This window comes from Ahaetulla prasina, chromosome 1 (genome assembly GCF_028640845.1).
Source record: "Ahaetulla prasina isolate Xishuangbanna chromosome 1, ASM2864084v1, whole genome shotgun sequence".
In the NCBI taxonomy this organism is placed as follows: domain Eukaryota; kingdom Metazoa; phylum Chordata; class Lepidosauria; order Squamata; family Colubridae; genus Ahaetulla; species Ahaetulla prasina.
The window spans coordinates 213,018,686-213,035,793 of NC_080539.1; the positions used below are offsets into that span (position 1 = coordinate 213,018,686).

The following is a 17,108-nucleotide window of genomic DNA, read 5'->3' on the forward strand; positions in this document are numbered from 1 at the left end:
ATTCAATACTAGATATGAATGCAGTCTGTAAGCAACTATTTTTTTATTTGTTGGGATTTTCAAAGTATTAATTGGTATAATTCAATTCAATCAATGGCAGCATAATACAGTAGTATGTCTCATGGAGTTTGTAAGTCACAAATATGTGCCATATCAATCGTACTGAACCTAAATGAGTATTTTCTAGTATAAAAGAAATAGGTGCCCATAAGGTCAAAATAATATCTATCTGCTCACACAATAAACATGGGCAATTCAGTTCATTTTTAAAGGAAATGAGGATGATTTTAAGTGTCATTCTTAAATTTCTTACAATTATAGGAAATGCAACAAACATTTTACCCAGCAAATACAAATAATGGAAATGTACCATTGCTGCCAGTGATAAGAGAAAGGTTGTGTTCCACTTTTATTTATTCCATAAATAGAACTATTTATGTAAGCTAACAAATGTTATTTTGTTTGCAGCACCATAGAAATACTGTACGTTTTAAAATGTGAATATCTATAATCCTCTGCTTGTGACATACAATGTGATCTAAGCATCTAAGTCTTAAGAATGGATAAAAATGATTCTGGCTAAACTCCCAAAGCTGTGTCATGTTTTTTAGGATGTTTGTTTAACCAGAACTGATTTAAGGCTTGTTCCAATCACATTGTAAGACACAGTGCTACAAGATTATAGATGGCTATAAAATGTTCACAAATTCACTTAGCAAGGAAAATGTTGCTGTTGCTGTTCTCTAAAATGTCTGAACAGGCAACAGTATTTTTTTTTAGTTGTAAATTAATCATTTATTGGTGTAGCAAAATTACATTAACTTTTCTTTTATACCAGGTATTTTAATTAAAGATCTTTCAGGTATGGTCTTATTTAAGGTTTGCTACCAACTCACATCTCTTGAATTAAATTAGTACAATTACACATTTTAAGGACATAGGTTCCAATACCTTGATAAGAGGGTAAGAAATCTGTATATGCAAGCTTCAGCAGTTTATGAGCTGTCTCAATTTCAAAGTGACTCCCCTTTCAGGATTCATTAAGCCTACTCCTAAACCTACGTATCACTTAGTAGTAACTAGAACTAGTTAACAGTTACTAATTAATCCTCAAGAAAGATTGGGCCATGAAAGGCAACAGTATTTAATTCCCAATCATTGAATACTATCATGCATTGTTCCACAATGAAATGGGAGTGTGTTTAGAAAAAGCAGCTTTTTAATATCAACTGTTCCTTCCAATATGGTAACTGGTTTACATAAACTATTTCATCTCTGAAAAAAACTATTTTTAATCAACTGCCTGGTTGAATTCTTTGCAGCATCCTAATAGGTTAAATAAACATTGGTTCTAAAATCCCAGCCATGTTATTTCCTTTGATCAAGTTAAAGTGAGCCAAGAAAATTAATTTGCCTTGTGTGAAAATTCTATAAATCATTGGTTATCACATGCTTCAGCATACGTTTATATATTTCAAAGTTTGTCCCCAGCTTCCAAGGAACTGGATACTATATGTTCCTAAACACATTTAATATAAATACAGATTTTATAGTTGCAGAAAGAAACATGATTTTTTTGATGCTATACTAATATATATGCTATCTTTTGTGCAAGGGTTAAAAACAAATTAGCAAACTAACAGTAATCCTAATTTTTTTAAATCTACAATGCTGTAAGAATGTACAAAATATTGTTCTTGTGGCTTCCATTCTTACACTACATTATTTGGCTCTGAAGAGGTACAACTTTTGTGGAGAACACATATAGAACCAAACATATTCAGCAATTTCCAAGTATTTCTGAGGAATTAGCAAGCAGATTGACACTTAATAGGCTAGTTATTAGAAACAATGGTCTTTTTATTCAATGGCATTTTTTATAAAGGTATACATGAGTTTTCATATTCAAGGCTGAGGATAAAGACCACAGAGTTTTTGCAAAATGATCCTGTGCAAGTATCACAATGTTCAATCTTCGTATTTAGCTTTAACATTGGGTACTGGGATAAAGACAATATTGAGTTTGGGTCGCTGAAAATAAGATTCAGATCTCTGTTCAGTCATAGGGTTCACTGCAGAAGTTTGGAATCACTGCAATCTTTACAATGTAAGATTGCAGTCAAATTGCAACACTTAAAAAAAACTTTCTGAAACATCAAAAGTGCTTAAAAGTGCTGTGTGTTTATGGAGGCCAGTTTTCTCACAAATGGTACATTCCTCTGCATGACATTTTTCTGAAGAGGCACACTTCTGATTAGTTGATACTATAATATGTTGAGTCAAAGAAGGAAGTGGCAAAAATATTATATTTTGTCTTAGGAAATACTTCCAAAAATGAATAGTGAGGATGTTGATACTTCAGGTCCCTAAGCATTCTTCCTAATGCCAATCATTTCTTTAAATTAGGCTACAGAAGACAACAGGGCAAAGCCATGATTTTATGGCACTAGGGTGGTGTAATTAAGTTCTAATTCCATTGCTTTCAATATTTGCAACATTTCTAATTGAGATTTACTGCTGCTGGTTCCAACTGGAGTCTACTACAATTTGCCACAGCCAACTCACAGTAAGACAACTCATCACAGCTAACTCATTGTGGGAGAAGATAATACCAAAGAAATGGTGGAATAGAATCATTAAGGAATGAAAAAGGAGGGACAAAATGAAATGTCAATGACAAAAATTAACATATTTTATTTATTATTATTAATATTAATAACAACAACAACAGTTGGAAGGGACCTTGGAGGCTTTCTAGTCCAACTCCCTGCCCAGGCAGGAAACCCTACACCATCTCAGACAGATGGTTATCCAACATCTTAAAAATTTCCAGTGTTGGGGCATTTACAACTTCTGCAGGCAAGTTGTTCCACTTACTAATTGTTCTAACTGTCAGGAAATTTCTCCTTAGTTCTAAATTGCTTCTTTCCTTGATCAGTTTCCACCCATTTCTTCTTGTTCTACCCTCAGGTGCTTTGGAGAACAGCCCGACTCCCTCTTCTTTGTGGCAACCCCTGAGATATTGGAACACTGCTATCATGTCTTCCCTAGTCCTTTTTATTAAACTAGACATACCCAGTTCCTGCAACCGTTCTTCATATGTTTTAGCCTCCAATCCCCTAATCATCTTTGTTGCTTGTCTCTGCACTCTTTCTCTTTTATTTCAATTGTTAAACTCCCACAGTAAGCTGTCCTGTGGTGAGTTGGCCGTGATGAGTTGGCCGCTGCAAGTTGGCTGTGGCGAGGTTGTCCTATTCGCTCTAGATGTGCCACATCAAAATATCCTTCTCTTGTACCAACATTGTGCAATCTGGATGGCTCTAGCTAGAGACAATTTGAGGGAGACTGATAATCTACTGGATTAAGCTTTTTATCTTTCAGAAAAAAAAAACAATTGATAAATTGTTTCATAATACTGTTTCTTATTGGAATACATATAATTTCAAAAAATATATGGAGCTCAATATTGTCTTTTAAAAATCCTGATAAATAAGGTAAGTCACAAAAAGAACTTTACAATATATATTATTTTATAGTGGAGCAATTCTTTTGTTAATTTCGATGAAAACTTGACAATCCTGGGCATGGACACAAGTCACGTTCTGTTGAAATAAATAAATAGGGAAACACTCATAATACGTTGCTTGCATTAAAACTATTACATATTACAGAATTCCCGGTTGCAAAATTGGCACCATTCCATTCTCAGAAACACAGAGATGGCTGAGAAAAATTTTACTGAAATCTAATAGGGTTGACTTGGTAGACAGAATGTGGTTATTGTTCACTCTAATTATATGCAGCATTAGCCCAGAACCAAAGTTCCTTTGGGAAACCACAATAGTTATTTATGAGCTGTGAAATACTTGGGAAGCCTGCAAAACTTCATTTGATTTGATCAAGGACTAAGTGTCCCTCCAAATCCTGACGTTTATTTTTTTCTACTGAACTCCCGTTTTGGAACTGCTATTTCTAAAGAGAGAAAAGCAGAGGAGAAGTAACAATAGTTAATAATGATAGTTCTGTAATAATTATTCAAGTATGTTTTGAGCCAATGTGCCCAAGTTTACATTCAGCCAATGCTGAGACTGCATGCTAAGACTCAGCAGTGCATAGCAAAGACAGGGATGGGACAGATTCCTGTTACACAACTGGGCATCTCTGTCTTCTTCTGGACTTCAAAAAGCTCTAAAAAGCTTCTTATCTGTTCCCAATCTACAGAATCCCCCAAATTTGCCATTATAATATGGATGCTTTCAGAGGAATCCATGATTGGGATGGCCAGGAAGATAGATTGAGGGGAGAGAAGGCCTGCAAAAAGCAAAGCGTATAAGATAAGTCAGAATGGGCACTTGATTGTGACATAGCTTGATGCAAAAACTTCCAATGAATAAGGAATATTTTAAATATGGAAGCATATCACATAAATTAGATGTTCTTGAGAGTTTCCTGAAGCTTGTTTGAAAGAAGAGGTCAGGTTAGAGAAGAGCTCCATTTTTCAATCTGGAAATTTAATAAAGAAAAATTTCCATCACATGAGTTCAATCCTTTGCAGAAATTCACATTCACCTTAAGTTAATTCTGTAATTTTCATTTTTAAATGCATTTTTATCTGATTTAAAGGAACTCTGGCTAGCAGATTTTTTTTTCTTTTTGAAAGTATTTATTTTTAAGTTTTTTTTCCTGAAAATTTTACCTATTACCCCTAACTATCATATTTTATAAGTTTAGATGAAATAATCAAATATAATGTCTGCAGAGGTATGATGAACAGATGAACTAATGTGGTGAATTTGCTCATGCTGTTAGCATGAATGTATGGTAGGACTATACTGTCAATTATAGCTAAATATGATATACTTGCTTCAGATTTAATTTAGAACCTTATGAAAGCATATCTTAAAATAAATGCTATAGTGAAATGATTTCAAGAATATCCAGATTTTTAAGAAAATAGTTTAAACTAGAGATCTGGATGGGGTTCTTTTTCCCCAAAGTAGTTTAGACTCTTATATCTCAAAGTGTCCTGCGTTGAAAACTAAAAGAACCATTAAAGCAATCTTGCAGGACAATTTGCAAGATTTACAAGGCAGTCTCTAGACTGAAGTTCTGTCTTGCGTAGAATATGAATATGCTTGGAATAAACCTGGGTTTTGTTGCATTTGTGGTATCTTGGGCTCAAAATAGGCCCAAACTGCCTATTTTCCTTTCATCATTAGCAGGGAATGTTTCACATCTAAAACTGGTAACCTAATTTACAATTTAGCTATCTTACTAAAAAGTGTAGTTTAAGACCTTTGCTTGACCAAACCCATCATGGGCAGTAGTGGGGCCACAGCTGTTAGAATGCAGTACTGCAGGATATTTCTGCTGATTGTCGGCTATCAGCAGGTAGGCAGTTCGATTCTCACTGGCTCAAGGTTTACTCAGCCTTCTATCTTTCCAAGGTCAATAAAATGAGGAACCAGATTGTTGGGGGCAATATGCTGACTTTGTAAACCACTTAGAGAGATCTGTAAAACACTGGGAAGTGCTATATAAGTCTAAGTGCTATTGCTATGAGCCCAATTAGTGTTCATTATGGCATATGAAAGAGAGCAAATTGTAAAGAGCATTAATTAACAAATGAAATAAAAAATAGTTTTATGTCTCTGAAAGGTGAAGGATGTAACAACAGTAAATAAGGTACCGTATTTTTTCGCTGTGTAAGGCGCACTCCACCCCCAAAGTGGATGGAAATGTCTGTGTGTCTTAGAGTGAATATTGAGGCAGGGGACGGGGGTTGGTCCGGTGTGTTTTATAGTGCAAAAAATATGGTAGTTTGATCTTAGAGAATGGAATTGATAAAAACATGTATGGAAGTGAAACGTTTATGAAGGAAAGAACTACAATATTAATTAGAAATTGATGTTATCTAGTTGGTTGAAGATGCATATGAATATAGGAATGCATAAGCTGGTGGAAATTGCACCAGAGATGGGTTTTGAGATAAAATGTACAATATTCTGAAAAATTCAATCTGGGGGGAGGAGAATATTGTTAAAAGATATCAGTGAACAGAAGGAAGACAAGAGTACAGAAAAAATGAGTAGGCCACATTGAAAATGAATAAAAAGCATAACTGGTAAATATAAGTCTCTTATTCTTCACACATTAGTATTCACTTGATTTTTTTTAAGTGAAAAACTGAATTATTGAAGGTACAAAAGTGATGAAAAGTTCAGAATGCCAAATCAGATGCCAAATCATTAACGGTAATCTCAAAAATGGATCTTAAGAAAAAAAATAGACATGGAAGAAAGAAATGAAAAAAATAGAATAACTACAGGTAGATAAAATGTGCCCTGTATAGATAAAATTGAAAACAAATAAATCTTCCAATAATCTAAAGAGAGAGTAGACTTGAGGAAATAGAATGTGTAAGCTAACTTAAAACAGTAAGAAAAATTATTTTACAAAATGCCACTGAATTTTTTGGACATATACTAAAAGAAAGTACTAAAGTATTAAAAATGAATGAAGTCAAAAGTCTGTGAATGAGCAATACACAGGCAAGAGAATCATGATGAGTAAAATATATAACATACATGTAGAGAAAAAGTTGCAAAGAATGCAACACAGACAGCAGGGAGCTGTTTACATAAACACAGGAAAGCAAATGCAGGGCAATTAGGATGGAAATTTTTAAATAACTATAGACATATCTGTAGAATGAATTAGGACTGATAGGCAGTGATCTCTAGAGAATCCATGAAGACCAAAATGTAAAACCAATGTATGAAGGAAAAATAAATGAATTCAGATGAAGTGGATAATGAAGGAAAACCATGGTTGAATGAGCTAATGAAACCCTCAAGAAATTATAGGTGAGAAGATTTAGAACCAAAGGCAACCTCTGAAGTGGAGTACCAATGTGTTCAAAGCAAGAATGGTTTGCAAGGGTAGAAAAGTACAGCGTTATAGTGAATGTTATGGTTGTAAATGTAGCTATTTTCATATGCTCCTAATCTTGTGGTTTGCTTACTAATTCTTATTACTTTTTCACATTTTGCATTCACCTGAAAAGAAATGGCTTGGACATACAGATGAATTACAATTGTCCCAAAGGAAAAAGGCTGTAGTCCCGTAGATTTAAATCAAACTTGTTACATGAATACAAGTAAGCATTTGAAGTTTAGCCACTTAGTTTAATGGCTGAGTTCACAGAACAGGCTCAAGTGGTTAGCTAAATGGACTGATTATCCAGGTGTATCGATATATAGACCCATTTTGGTCTGGCACCAAGTAGTTCTAATCCTGCCTTAGCCATAAAGCCAGCTGCGTGACCTTTGGTAAATTACCCTCTCTCAGGTCAATCCATCTCACAGGGTTGTTTGTGGGGAAGAATAGGAGGAGAAAGGTATTTAGGATATTTTCACTGCCTTTAGTTATTTGTAAAAATAAGGTGGGATAGAAGTAAATAATAAAAAAAACAAAAATAAATGTTATAAATTAACCAAATGGCCTGCCTTCAAATAACGTACTAATCAACTTAAGTATATTATTTGGGGGCAGCATGTTATGTCAAAGTTAGCTTGATTTACAGTAGTGGCCAAAATTGTGGAAACCTTTTGGGAAAAGTGTAATTTTAAGGTTTGATGGCTAATAACACCATTTATTTTCTTTTTGGAGTAGTACCATAAAATTATGTATCAATGGAAAGATAATTTAATCAAGAATGTAATGCTTTTCAACCTTTGAGAGATAAAAGAAGATTTTTTCATGGAATTCTAGATTTTAGGCCAAATTCCTACAGTCTGCACTGAAGAGTCCTTGCACTCAACTTCACTGCATTGCATTGCGCCATTTCATCTTGTATACACCCAGATGATTTTCTTTTGTCACATAGGCACAGTCTCTTAATTCTTCTATCATCACTTGCTGTTGTGCACCTTTTCCTGCCTTTACCAGTGTGGTTTTGTAATGACTGAGTCTCCTTATACCTCTTCAAAAACTTAGAAGTGCCACCTTTGGTTAAGTTTCCACCAATTTTTCTTTTAATTTTGTAGCCTTGTTCACTTAATAATACTATTTTACATCGGTTTTTGGGCGACCGACTCTTTGCACCATTACTTTAATTTTATTATGTTTTACATTCCCCTTGAAGAGCACCCGGAGGCTCCAGTTAGTTCAGAATGCAGCTGCGCGGGTGATAGAGGAAGCCGCACATGGCTCCCATGTAACACCACTCCTGCGCAGACTGCATTGGCTGCCTGTGGTCTCTTGGGTGCACTTTAAGGTTTTGGTCACTACCTTTAAAGCACTCCATGGTTAGGGCCAGGGTATTCACGGGACCGCCTTCTACTACCGAACACCTCCCACCGACCCCTACGCTCACACAGAGAGGGGCTTCTCAGGGTGCCGTCCGCCAAGCAATGTCGGCTGGCGGCCCCCAGGGGAAGGTCCTTCTCTTCCTAACCTCTGGAACGAACTTCCCCCTGGATTGCGTCAACTGCCTGACCTTCGGACCTTTCACCGCGAGCTGAAGACATATTTGTTTATTCGTGCAGGACTGGCTTAGTAATTTTAAATTTTATAATTTTAAAGAGTTTAATTTTAATATTCATATTTGATATAAATTTTAAGAGGTTTTTAACGGTATATTGTTTTAAATTTTTGCCAAACATATAATAAGTTTTTTAATCTTTGTTTTTATCTGTATATTGTCATTGTTTTTTATGTGAACCGCCCTGAGTCCTTCGGGAGAAGGGCGGTATAAAAATCTAATAAATACTAATACTAATACTAATACAAGCTTACTAAAATGAAAGAACACAAATAAACCCAACCAACTTGATAGCGATCACATAACACACTGACAAATGTCCACCTCTCAGCTTCAAAACATGATATCAATACCTGAATCCTATTGTGATCTGATTGGCGCATTGCCAAAACAAGATGACATCTGATTGGCTCTCTAAACATTCATGCTCATTGGCTACAATCAGATGAAGGAAAGTTACCTGATATCAACCTAAGCAAGTTGTGCTTCCTTTTTCTGGTTATTTGGCTGAAACTTTTCATAGAATACAGATAATTGAACAAACTTTTTTGTATTACATTCTTGATTAAATTATCTTTCCATTGATATATAATTTTATGGTATTACTCCAAAAGAAGTGGTGTTATTAGCCATCAAACCTCAAAAATACACTTTTCCCAAAAGGTTTCCACAATTTTGGCTACTGTATACTACTGTATAATTGACCTTGTTAAGCACCTGGTCTCGATATTTTACTAAATCATAATATTTGTTAATATTTATAACTTTTTAATTAATAATTCTGGATTTGGAGAGACAGTAACAAATTCCTGGGAGGTTACTGAAGACTGAATGTAAAGGATGAAATGGTAAGGCATTCTTTCTTCTTATTTTTACCAAAATTGACTAAACTATAACTTGTAAGGATTACTACATTAACAAAATACCCAATGTGACAGTGGTATGCTGACAGCTCCTGTTGTATAAGGACCATGTAAGAGTCCATGCATATTTTAATCCTGTGTATTCTAATTCTTTTTCAGTTTGAATGAAATGTGCATATCAGCAAACAAAACATTCTCCTTCTGTACTTCAGAGGCTCGTACTAGAATATTGTGCATATTTTAAGCCTTGGTCAAATACAAGTGATCCCAAGTTACAACCAAATTTCAGAGCGAAATCGCAGCCAGATAATAAATGTCTAGCTAATATGACGCACCCCAGCTGGAAATAACTTTAGGAAGTTAAGGCCCTATTTTTAAACAAGCTGTCCCTTATACAGGTGTGCTTATTGAGCAGAAATGGACATGGGGGAAATAAGATGAGTAATACATGGAAATGCATAATCATATACAGTTAGTTTGCTTTCGGGAAATCATAGCCACCTCTGTGCCTTTACAGAAAAGCAATAAAATGCACTCAGTAAAATACAGTTATGTGCCATGAATATACAGAAATGTTATTTTTGAAATATATACAAGAAAATCTTTTCTATTGCCAATGTCCAAGGTATTAATAAATTAAATCACTGGACATAAATAAAAGACAAGTGTCTATTAAAAAGCTTTAAGATTTTTACCTTATATATTGATTTTAGCAAAGCATGGTAACCAACTAGACTTAATTTTGAGGGCAACATCATCCAGGCTCTTTCCACATATACATCAAAATGTGCTACATATAGCCATTTAGGTCATTTTTTCATCCAAAAATATAACTGCTTTATGAAAAAGCAATAAAATATAATTTTGCATAAAAATGATATTAGCAAGTTTCAACTGAGAAAGTAGTGCATGTATCACATTACTTCTCCCAACAATTCCCGAAGAGGTGAGAACAAAAATATATAATGTACATAAGAAAGCATGAATACATAGGTTATTCAGGATGATTATACCACTGCAGGATGCTTTTCTGATTTAAAAGATGTGCTTAGCATTCATGCACAGTTTTAGGGAATTTTAATTCTACAAAGGGTTATGAAAATGAGACAGAAGGAAGTATGAGAAGTCATGAAAAGAGACGGTGTATTTATCACAGCATTAGGCATTGAGAATATGAACTTGATTTCTCAAGATCATTACAAAATTAGCCAGTTTCCTTTCAACCTGCCTATATAGAACCACAACCTGCAAAGATAAAACATTCCCAGATCATCCTCTTGCTTCACATACAGTTCATTTTCCATAAATAATACACTTTATCCATTATTTAAAATATGAACAAAAATCCTGCTGTTTTTAAAAATCTGCCCTTGAGAAATGACAAATAAATTACATATTTTTAAAATAACAACGTACAACTTGACATTGTTTTTAAGGCATGAAAAATGGCATATGAATGGGAAGAGCTTCTAGAAAAGCATTATGTTGTTTTTGATATAGCCAGTCCAAGCACAACACATCAAAAAAACCAACCTGACTCTAGAAATGAACAAGTGTTCTAATGTGATTCAAGATTCAATAACTACATATGTAGACATTCTAGAACTTAGTTATAACAAGATTTGTTTTATTGTTGAACTCTTCGTGTCTATTTAAAGCACCAGATACTCTACAAAGCATCTTTGGCCAAATCGGTACATGCTTCTTTTATGCTGCACTTCCAGTATCTCAATAAATAAAGGGCTTGTGAGCATTTTCCTCCCTTCTTTTCAAATTAATGATCATAGAAATGTTCAGAGTCTGGGCTAATGCACTTTTGGAAGTCTATTATAAATTGAATGTAAAAGCAAAGGAAGGTTTCCTGCAGACCCACAAATCACCGTCAGCTATAAGAAACATGTTGTGCATAGTGGTTTCTTTCTTTGTTTGTTTTTCTATTTTAAAAGAGTTATATGCTGCTAGATTTACATTCTCAGTTTACCAGAGTTTGACTGTTTCTACTTTACTAAAGCCAGGATCCTTTCGGAGTTCCCAATAGGTGTCATTAGAAACCCATGCTTCTCTCTGATTGGCTTCAATAACTTTTCTGCAAAATTAAAAGAGTTATTGGTTAACATAAATTCAAAAATATTCTTTAGGAGAATAGAAACATACTTCAATTTAATTTACTTGTTGAGGAAATCTTCTGAAAAATGAAATTGCAATAAAACAATCCATTTTATTTAATCATAAATCAACAACCAACAAATAAAAGAAGAAAATCACGATTAATTAGGATAAAAAAGAAAAAAAAATAATTGTTCTAAAATATCTAAGAAGGATTAGAAGAGATATTATGGTGTACTGTACAAACTGTAGAATGGTACTTAGCTGTGGTCAAAGATGTCAAATCACATTGACCTAATAATAACAAGATAAAACAAGTCAGAACGAATAGGATATTTAGTAAAGAATGGAGATAATAATTCTTGGTGAGTGTCTGGGTATCATGTTCCAGCATTTCAATTATTTCTCCACCATGTAGGCACATCTCTGTTCAAAAGGGATCTTTTATTCAGCATGTCCCTTCACGCTGTTGTGCGGGCACTGAATCTAGCCAAGGATAAAGCCCTTCTAAATTTTGGAATCCTTATGCAACTAAGGTATTTGGCTGATTGAAGAAGATATGTGGGTGGTTTCTAGATAGAACTGATAAATCAGCCTACAAGTCTAAATCAATGACCCATTGTTTGAGATCAGCTAATGCACACTCATTTTAAGTAGGCCGCCTTTACTGTGACGCACACATTTGGCACACAATGAGCTATTTGAAAAAGAATCAAAAAACTTGGTTTGAACTCTTTCAAGACAAAGGAATGCCCTTTTAAGGGCCCAACTAAATTCCAAAAAGTTGCTGGGCTTGAATGTTAGCTGAAGAGATTTTAATCACTGCTGATATATACGGAATCCTTTGGAGAAATAGAAAAAGTATAAAGCCAAAGCAGATTTCTGTGTATTTAGGGTAACATAATTGGTGTGAAATTTATGGTTGCCTGCAACATGGAAAATAATCCCCAGATATTTAAGACCTACTCTGTTAAACAATTTAGCTGCCAGACGTGTGTTCCTTAGCAAAAACCATGACCCTGATTTTGGAGTAATTAAATTCTAGCTGTTCTTCTTGATAGTGCCCACCAAGTATATTAAATGCCCATTTCAGGCCACTCTGTGACTGAGCTCTTGTTTTCTTGCAGATGTTTCATTACCCAAACTAGGTAACATCATCAGTGGTCCTTAGACAATCTGTGTCTACGGAAACAGTGCAGCAGCATCTTAATATAAAAGAAATGTGTCTACTTCCCAATTTTGGCAGATCAAGAGATGGGCTATTCAATGTATCTATAAGAGAGTTAATGAGTGGCTTTCTCTGAAAACTGTCTGCTCATCAGCCAAGATATTCTCAGTTACAATCCAATCTAGGAGCCTGTTGTACAAGTGTTAGCATATAATTTACTGATTGGTTAATGGGCCAATAATCTCTATTTTTCTTTTTTGTAGTTTGAAATCACCAAAGGTAGGCCACAATCATCAGAGATCTTAGCATATTTATCAATATAGGTAATAGGAAAGCCAAAATGGGTACCCACCAATCTAAACTGTTTTGAATGTCTTCCACTAAAATGAACTCATATTCTGGAGCTTTATTCAATTTCATCTGTTTAATCAGTTTTATAATCTCAGAGCCTATCACAGGAAGTGTGGGAGGGAAGGAATCTTACACTCAACTAATTCAGTTTCTTCAGCCAATTTCTCTACTTCTCCATCTGGTGTTAATAGGAATCAGCACTCTTCTAACCAATCCTGATTTGATAGCAAATGCCATGCAGCCAAGAATAACTGATTTCCTGATTTAAAGAATATAAAAATAATCCTCTTTCTTATTCAACCCAGGATGAGTTGCTGCCCTGCTGCTCTTCAAGAGGAAATATAAACATTATATTATTATATGCCTAGAATAACATAAGCCTAGGCATACAGTATATATTATGTCTGTTTTTATAGGCAAAGAAGAAATAGGCTTTGGGAGAGTCTTGGAATCAACTCTCATTAAACGACTTTTGCTCTATCTGGAAATGCATAATTCTTTAATCTGCTTCCTCTAATTTACAAATTTTGTCTTTTATACCTGCTTCAGTCTGGGGACACCACTTCATATTGTTGTATACACAGAAGGAATTACTCCATCCGAAGAGGGATTATACTATAAATAAAATAATTATTTGGCAGAGAAGGAGAAAAGAGATTGAATTTTACTCTTAGGTACTTGGCAGATTTTTGTTTTTCTAAGTTTACAAGGTTACATAAAAGAGAGGCACTGCACATACACTTATTTGCTTGGACAATTCTCTTTATCTAGCTAGGGGAAATTTTATGAAAGATAGTGCATGCATAAAACACCAATCTGAAGATCAAACATTAATGCTAGATCTCTGAATTTCAAAAATAATACAATAACTATATATTACAAATAAAACTGATTTCTCATTATCTAAGATTATTAGATAATCTTAGATATTTATTAGATTAGACTTAGATTATTAGATATTATTCACAAAAATCATCATCTTTGATTCAAATTTATCTGAAGAATAAGACCCTAGGCTACAACCAATTTTCTCCCTATGTTTTGACACATTTTTGAAAATAATTCAGTTATACAATAAGAAACATGCAGATGTTACATTATACAAGACAATTTCTAATGCTAAAAACATTATTAATATTTTTATTAATATTGTTACACCATTATATATACCAGCCCCATTCTGTTTGTACAAGAATCACAGAGAGAGATATTACTTACTTAAAAAATTTTGGTACATGTTCCATATTGTTTTCTTCTAAATAACGTCTCCGGCATCTCTGGAGTTCTTCAATTCTTTGTTTTTCTGCTGCTGCTAATTCTAAATTTCCATCTTCCAAATGCCTATAGTTAAGAATTAGATCTTTTCAGTAGATACATACCATACGTAACAACAAAATCCAGAAATCCCAAACTTCAAGAAGCACCTAAATCATGTTCTATATTATGCAGGTTAGATAAAATTGATAGCGCTGTCATTCAAATAAATATATTTTGATTGAATCAGCATAAATATATGTGATTAAACTCTATTATTTTGGACAAACAGTCTGCCTCCCTTGTTTCTGCAATATACAGTTTTATATTAGTGCAGATAGTATATTACAAAAAGTATTTATGAGGTGGGACAGGGAAGAAAATAGGAAGGGAAACCTCTTTTAAGGAGATCCCAGTCTGCTGCACTTTTTATAAGTTCACATATTAAAATATTTTAAATACCTCTCAAATTGTCTGGAGCAAGCTTTCACTGAGTAGCAGTAATTCACATTTCAGATGAATTTTTTAACATTAGCATTCCTTATAATATTTAATCAAAAGCAGCCGTAGCCATTTTTTTTAAAAAGTATATTTCTTACCTTTGATCTGGCCTGAATCGAGCATCTGTTTTTGGAAGAAGATCTTTCAGTGCAGGATCTAACTCATTCAGCTCAACAGCAAACCTTGTGAAACCATAGTAATGCTCAGAATTTGTTGGCATGGAACCTGTATTAAAAATTAAAATAAAGGTAGTGATTAATCACTGTGAGTAAACACTAGGTCTACATGATAAAGAAAATATTTGTACCTTGATCTTCATTAAACACCCTATATGCAGCACTGCCAATTCTCAAAACTCTTTAAACAAATGGTTTTATGTCTACCTGTTATTGAGATGATATGAGAGATGGTGCACTGCTCATGTTGCTGTCAAGATATGTTCTGCTTGGCTAGGACCCCCATGTGCCCTCCCAAACTTTGTCCCACAAAATCCCTCTTATCCCGAAAGGCATGAAATGGTCTGACACAATCACTTCAAGCTTCTCTGTCCAAGGAGAAAGAAGTTACTTCAGGAAGAAAGATCACCCCGGAAGATTCCCGAGAAGGTGGATACTTAGGGCTTCAATGGTCTTACAGACAATACTGAATGTTGGCCTTCTATATCACTGAGGCACAGCATGAGCATTCATATTATGTTTTATGCACAAGAAGCAATGGATGGAAACCCAAGAAGCAATGGGTAGAAACTAATCAAGGAGAGAACCAACCTAGAGCTAAGGTGAAATTTCCTGGCAATGAGGACAATTAACCAGAGGAATGGCTTGCCTCCAAAAGTTGTGAGTGCTCCAACACCGGAGGTTTTAAGAAGAGACTGGACAACCATTTGTCTGAAATGATATACGGTCTCCTTCTGGTTAGGGAATTGGACTGGAGGACCTCCAAGGTCCCTCCCAACTCTGCTATTTTATTTTTTATTTAACTTATATTTTTATATTACTGAATCAGGCGTGTACAAGTAGATAAAACCAGAATGTAACATTATGAAGCAAACACAGTTTAAAGGCCTTATGAAAATTGTCAGTTTTAGCAGTTTTCTGAAAAGATTCCAACAACGCCATCTTGTGAAAAATACCGCTTTGAGTCCCCACTCTCTTACTTCCCATATTTTTCGGAGTATAAGATGCACCTTTTCCCCCCACAAAAAAGAGGGTGAAAATCTGGGTGCATCTTATACTCCGAATGTAGCCACGCCCAGCTTCTCAAACGGAGGTTTCAGAGGCTGAAAAAAGCATCAGAAATGAAGCTTCAGAAAAGAAGCCCCCAAACAGAGCTTCAGAGGCTTTTTTTCTGAAGCTCTGTTTGAGGTTTTTTTCCCTGAGGCTTTCAGAGGCCTGAAACGGAGTTTCAGAAGTTTCAAAGACAGCAAAAAAAAAGCAAAACAAAAGCAAAAAAAAAAAAAAAAAGCAAAAAAAGCAAGGCAAAGCTCACAATCAAGAAACCTGTTGCTAAAATTCACCTCTCGGAACAGCTGATTGGGGGTATTCCAGGAGGCCTATCCACCTGCCAATTTCCTCCCCAAAAACTAAGGTGTGTCTTATACTCTGAAAAATATGGTAATATCTGAGTCTAGGCGAGATGGACGGCATATCAATTTAATAAATCAATATGTGGGGAACCCTTAGCATCCAACCAGGATGAGCCAATTTTATAGAAATGAAGCCATTCTAAATAGTCCTTTTATGTGGCTTTCTGTTGCTTCTAACAACCTGGCAAGCTGCTGCTTGAAACTGACCAGACCTTAATCAATTTCACACTAAAGGTTTTGTTGTCATTAATGCCCACACTGGTCATAAAATGAATTTTTATTACCTTTAATTACAGTCTTATTTGCAAATGGTTGCTATCCAAGGCAGTTGCTAAATGAGAACTATCTGTATTGTGGACCACCTTGAAACATCCCAGATTTAAAAGGATAAAGATAATTCAAATTCTCAATCAGTTCTCATATCACTTTTGTTAAATCACAAAACCAGCATATAAATTATAGGAGAACTAGGAACTGCCCCATAGATACAAATTTTGGAAAGTTAGAAAAACTTTACTACCACATAGCTACTAATTTTGGAAAGTTAGAAAAACCCAAGATTTAGTTCAGAAAGTACGACTTGTATCCTTAATCAAAGAATCCTATTTTTTTCCATCAATAGAAATACTGCATTAAACCCACAGTATTATTTCTACTTTCTCTTCCAATGTTCTTTATTTTTTTAACATTCAGTTTCACAAAATTTATTATTCAAATATGGGGAAAAACTGATTG

At 34.6% G+C, this 17,108-nt stretch overlaps 1 protein-coding gene across 12 annotated transcripts in view; it reads right to left on the bottom strand.

Annotated features, from left to right (window-relative positions):
* Positions 1-5: 5 nt before the first annotated feature.
* The window catches only part of OSBPL6 (oxysterol binding protein like 6), a 109,396-nt gene continuing 92,293 nt past the window's right edge, over positions 6-17,108 (bottom strand). For 8 of the 12 annotated variants that reach the window (XM_058189649.1, XM_058189683.1, XM_058189667.1 and 5 more), the window contains 3 exons: positions 14,887-15,013; positions 14,252-14,374; positions 4,523-11,494 (listed from right to left, as the gene is read on the bottom strand). In XM_058189649.1, the coding sequence (XP_058045632.1) occupies positions 11,386-11,494; positions 14,252-14,374; positions 14,887-15,013 (359 nt within the window). In that variant the 3' untranslated portion in view covers positions 4,523-11,385. The other 4 variants (XM_058189608.1, XR_009155939.1, XR_009155940.1 and 1 more) reach the window with 4 other exon arrangements.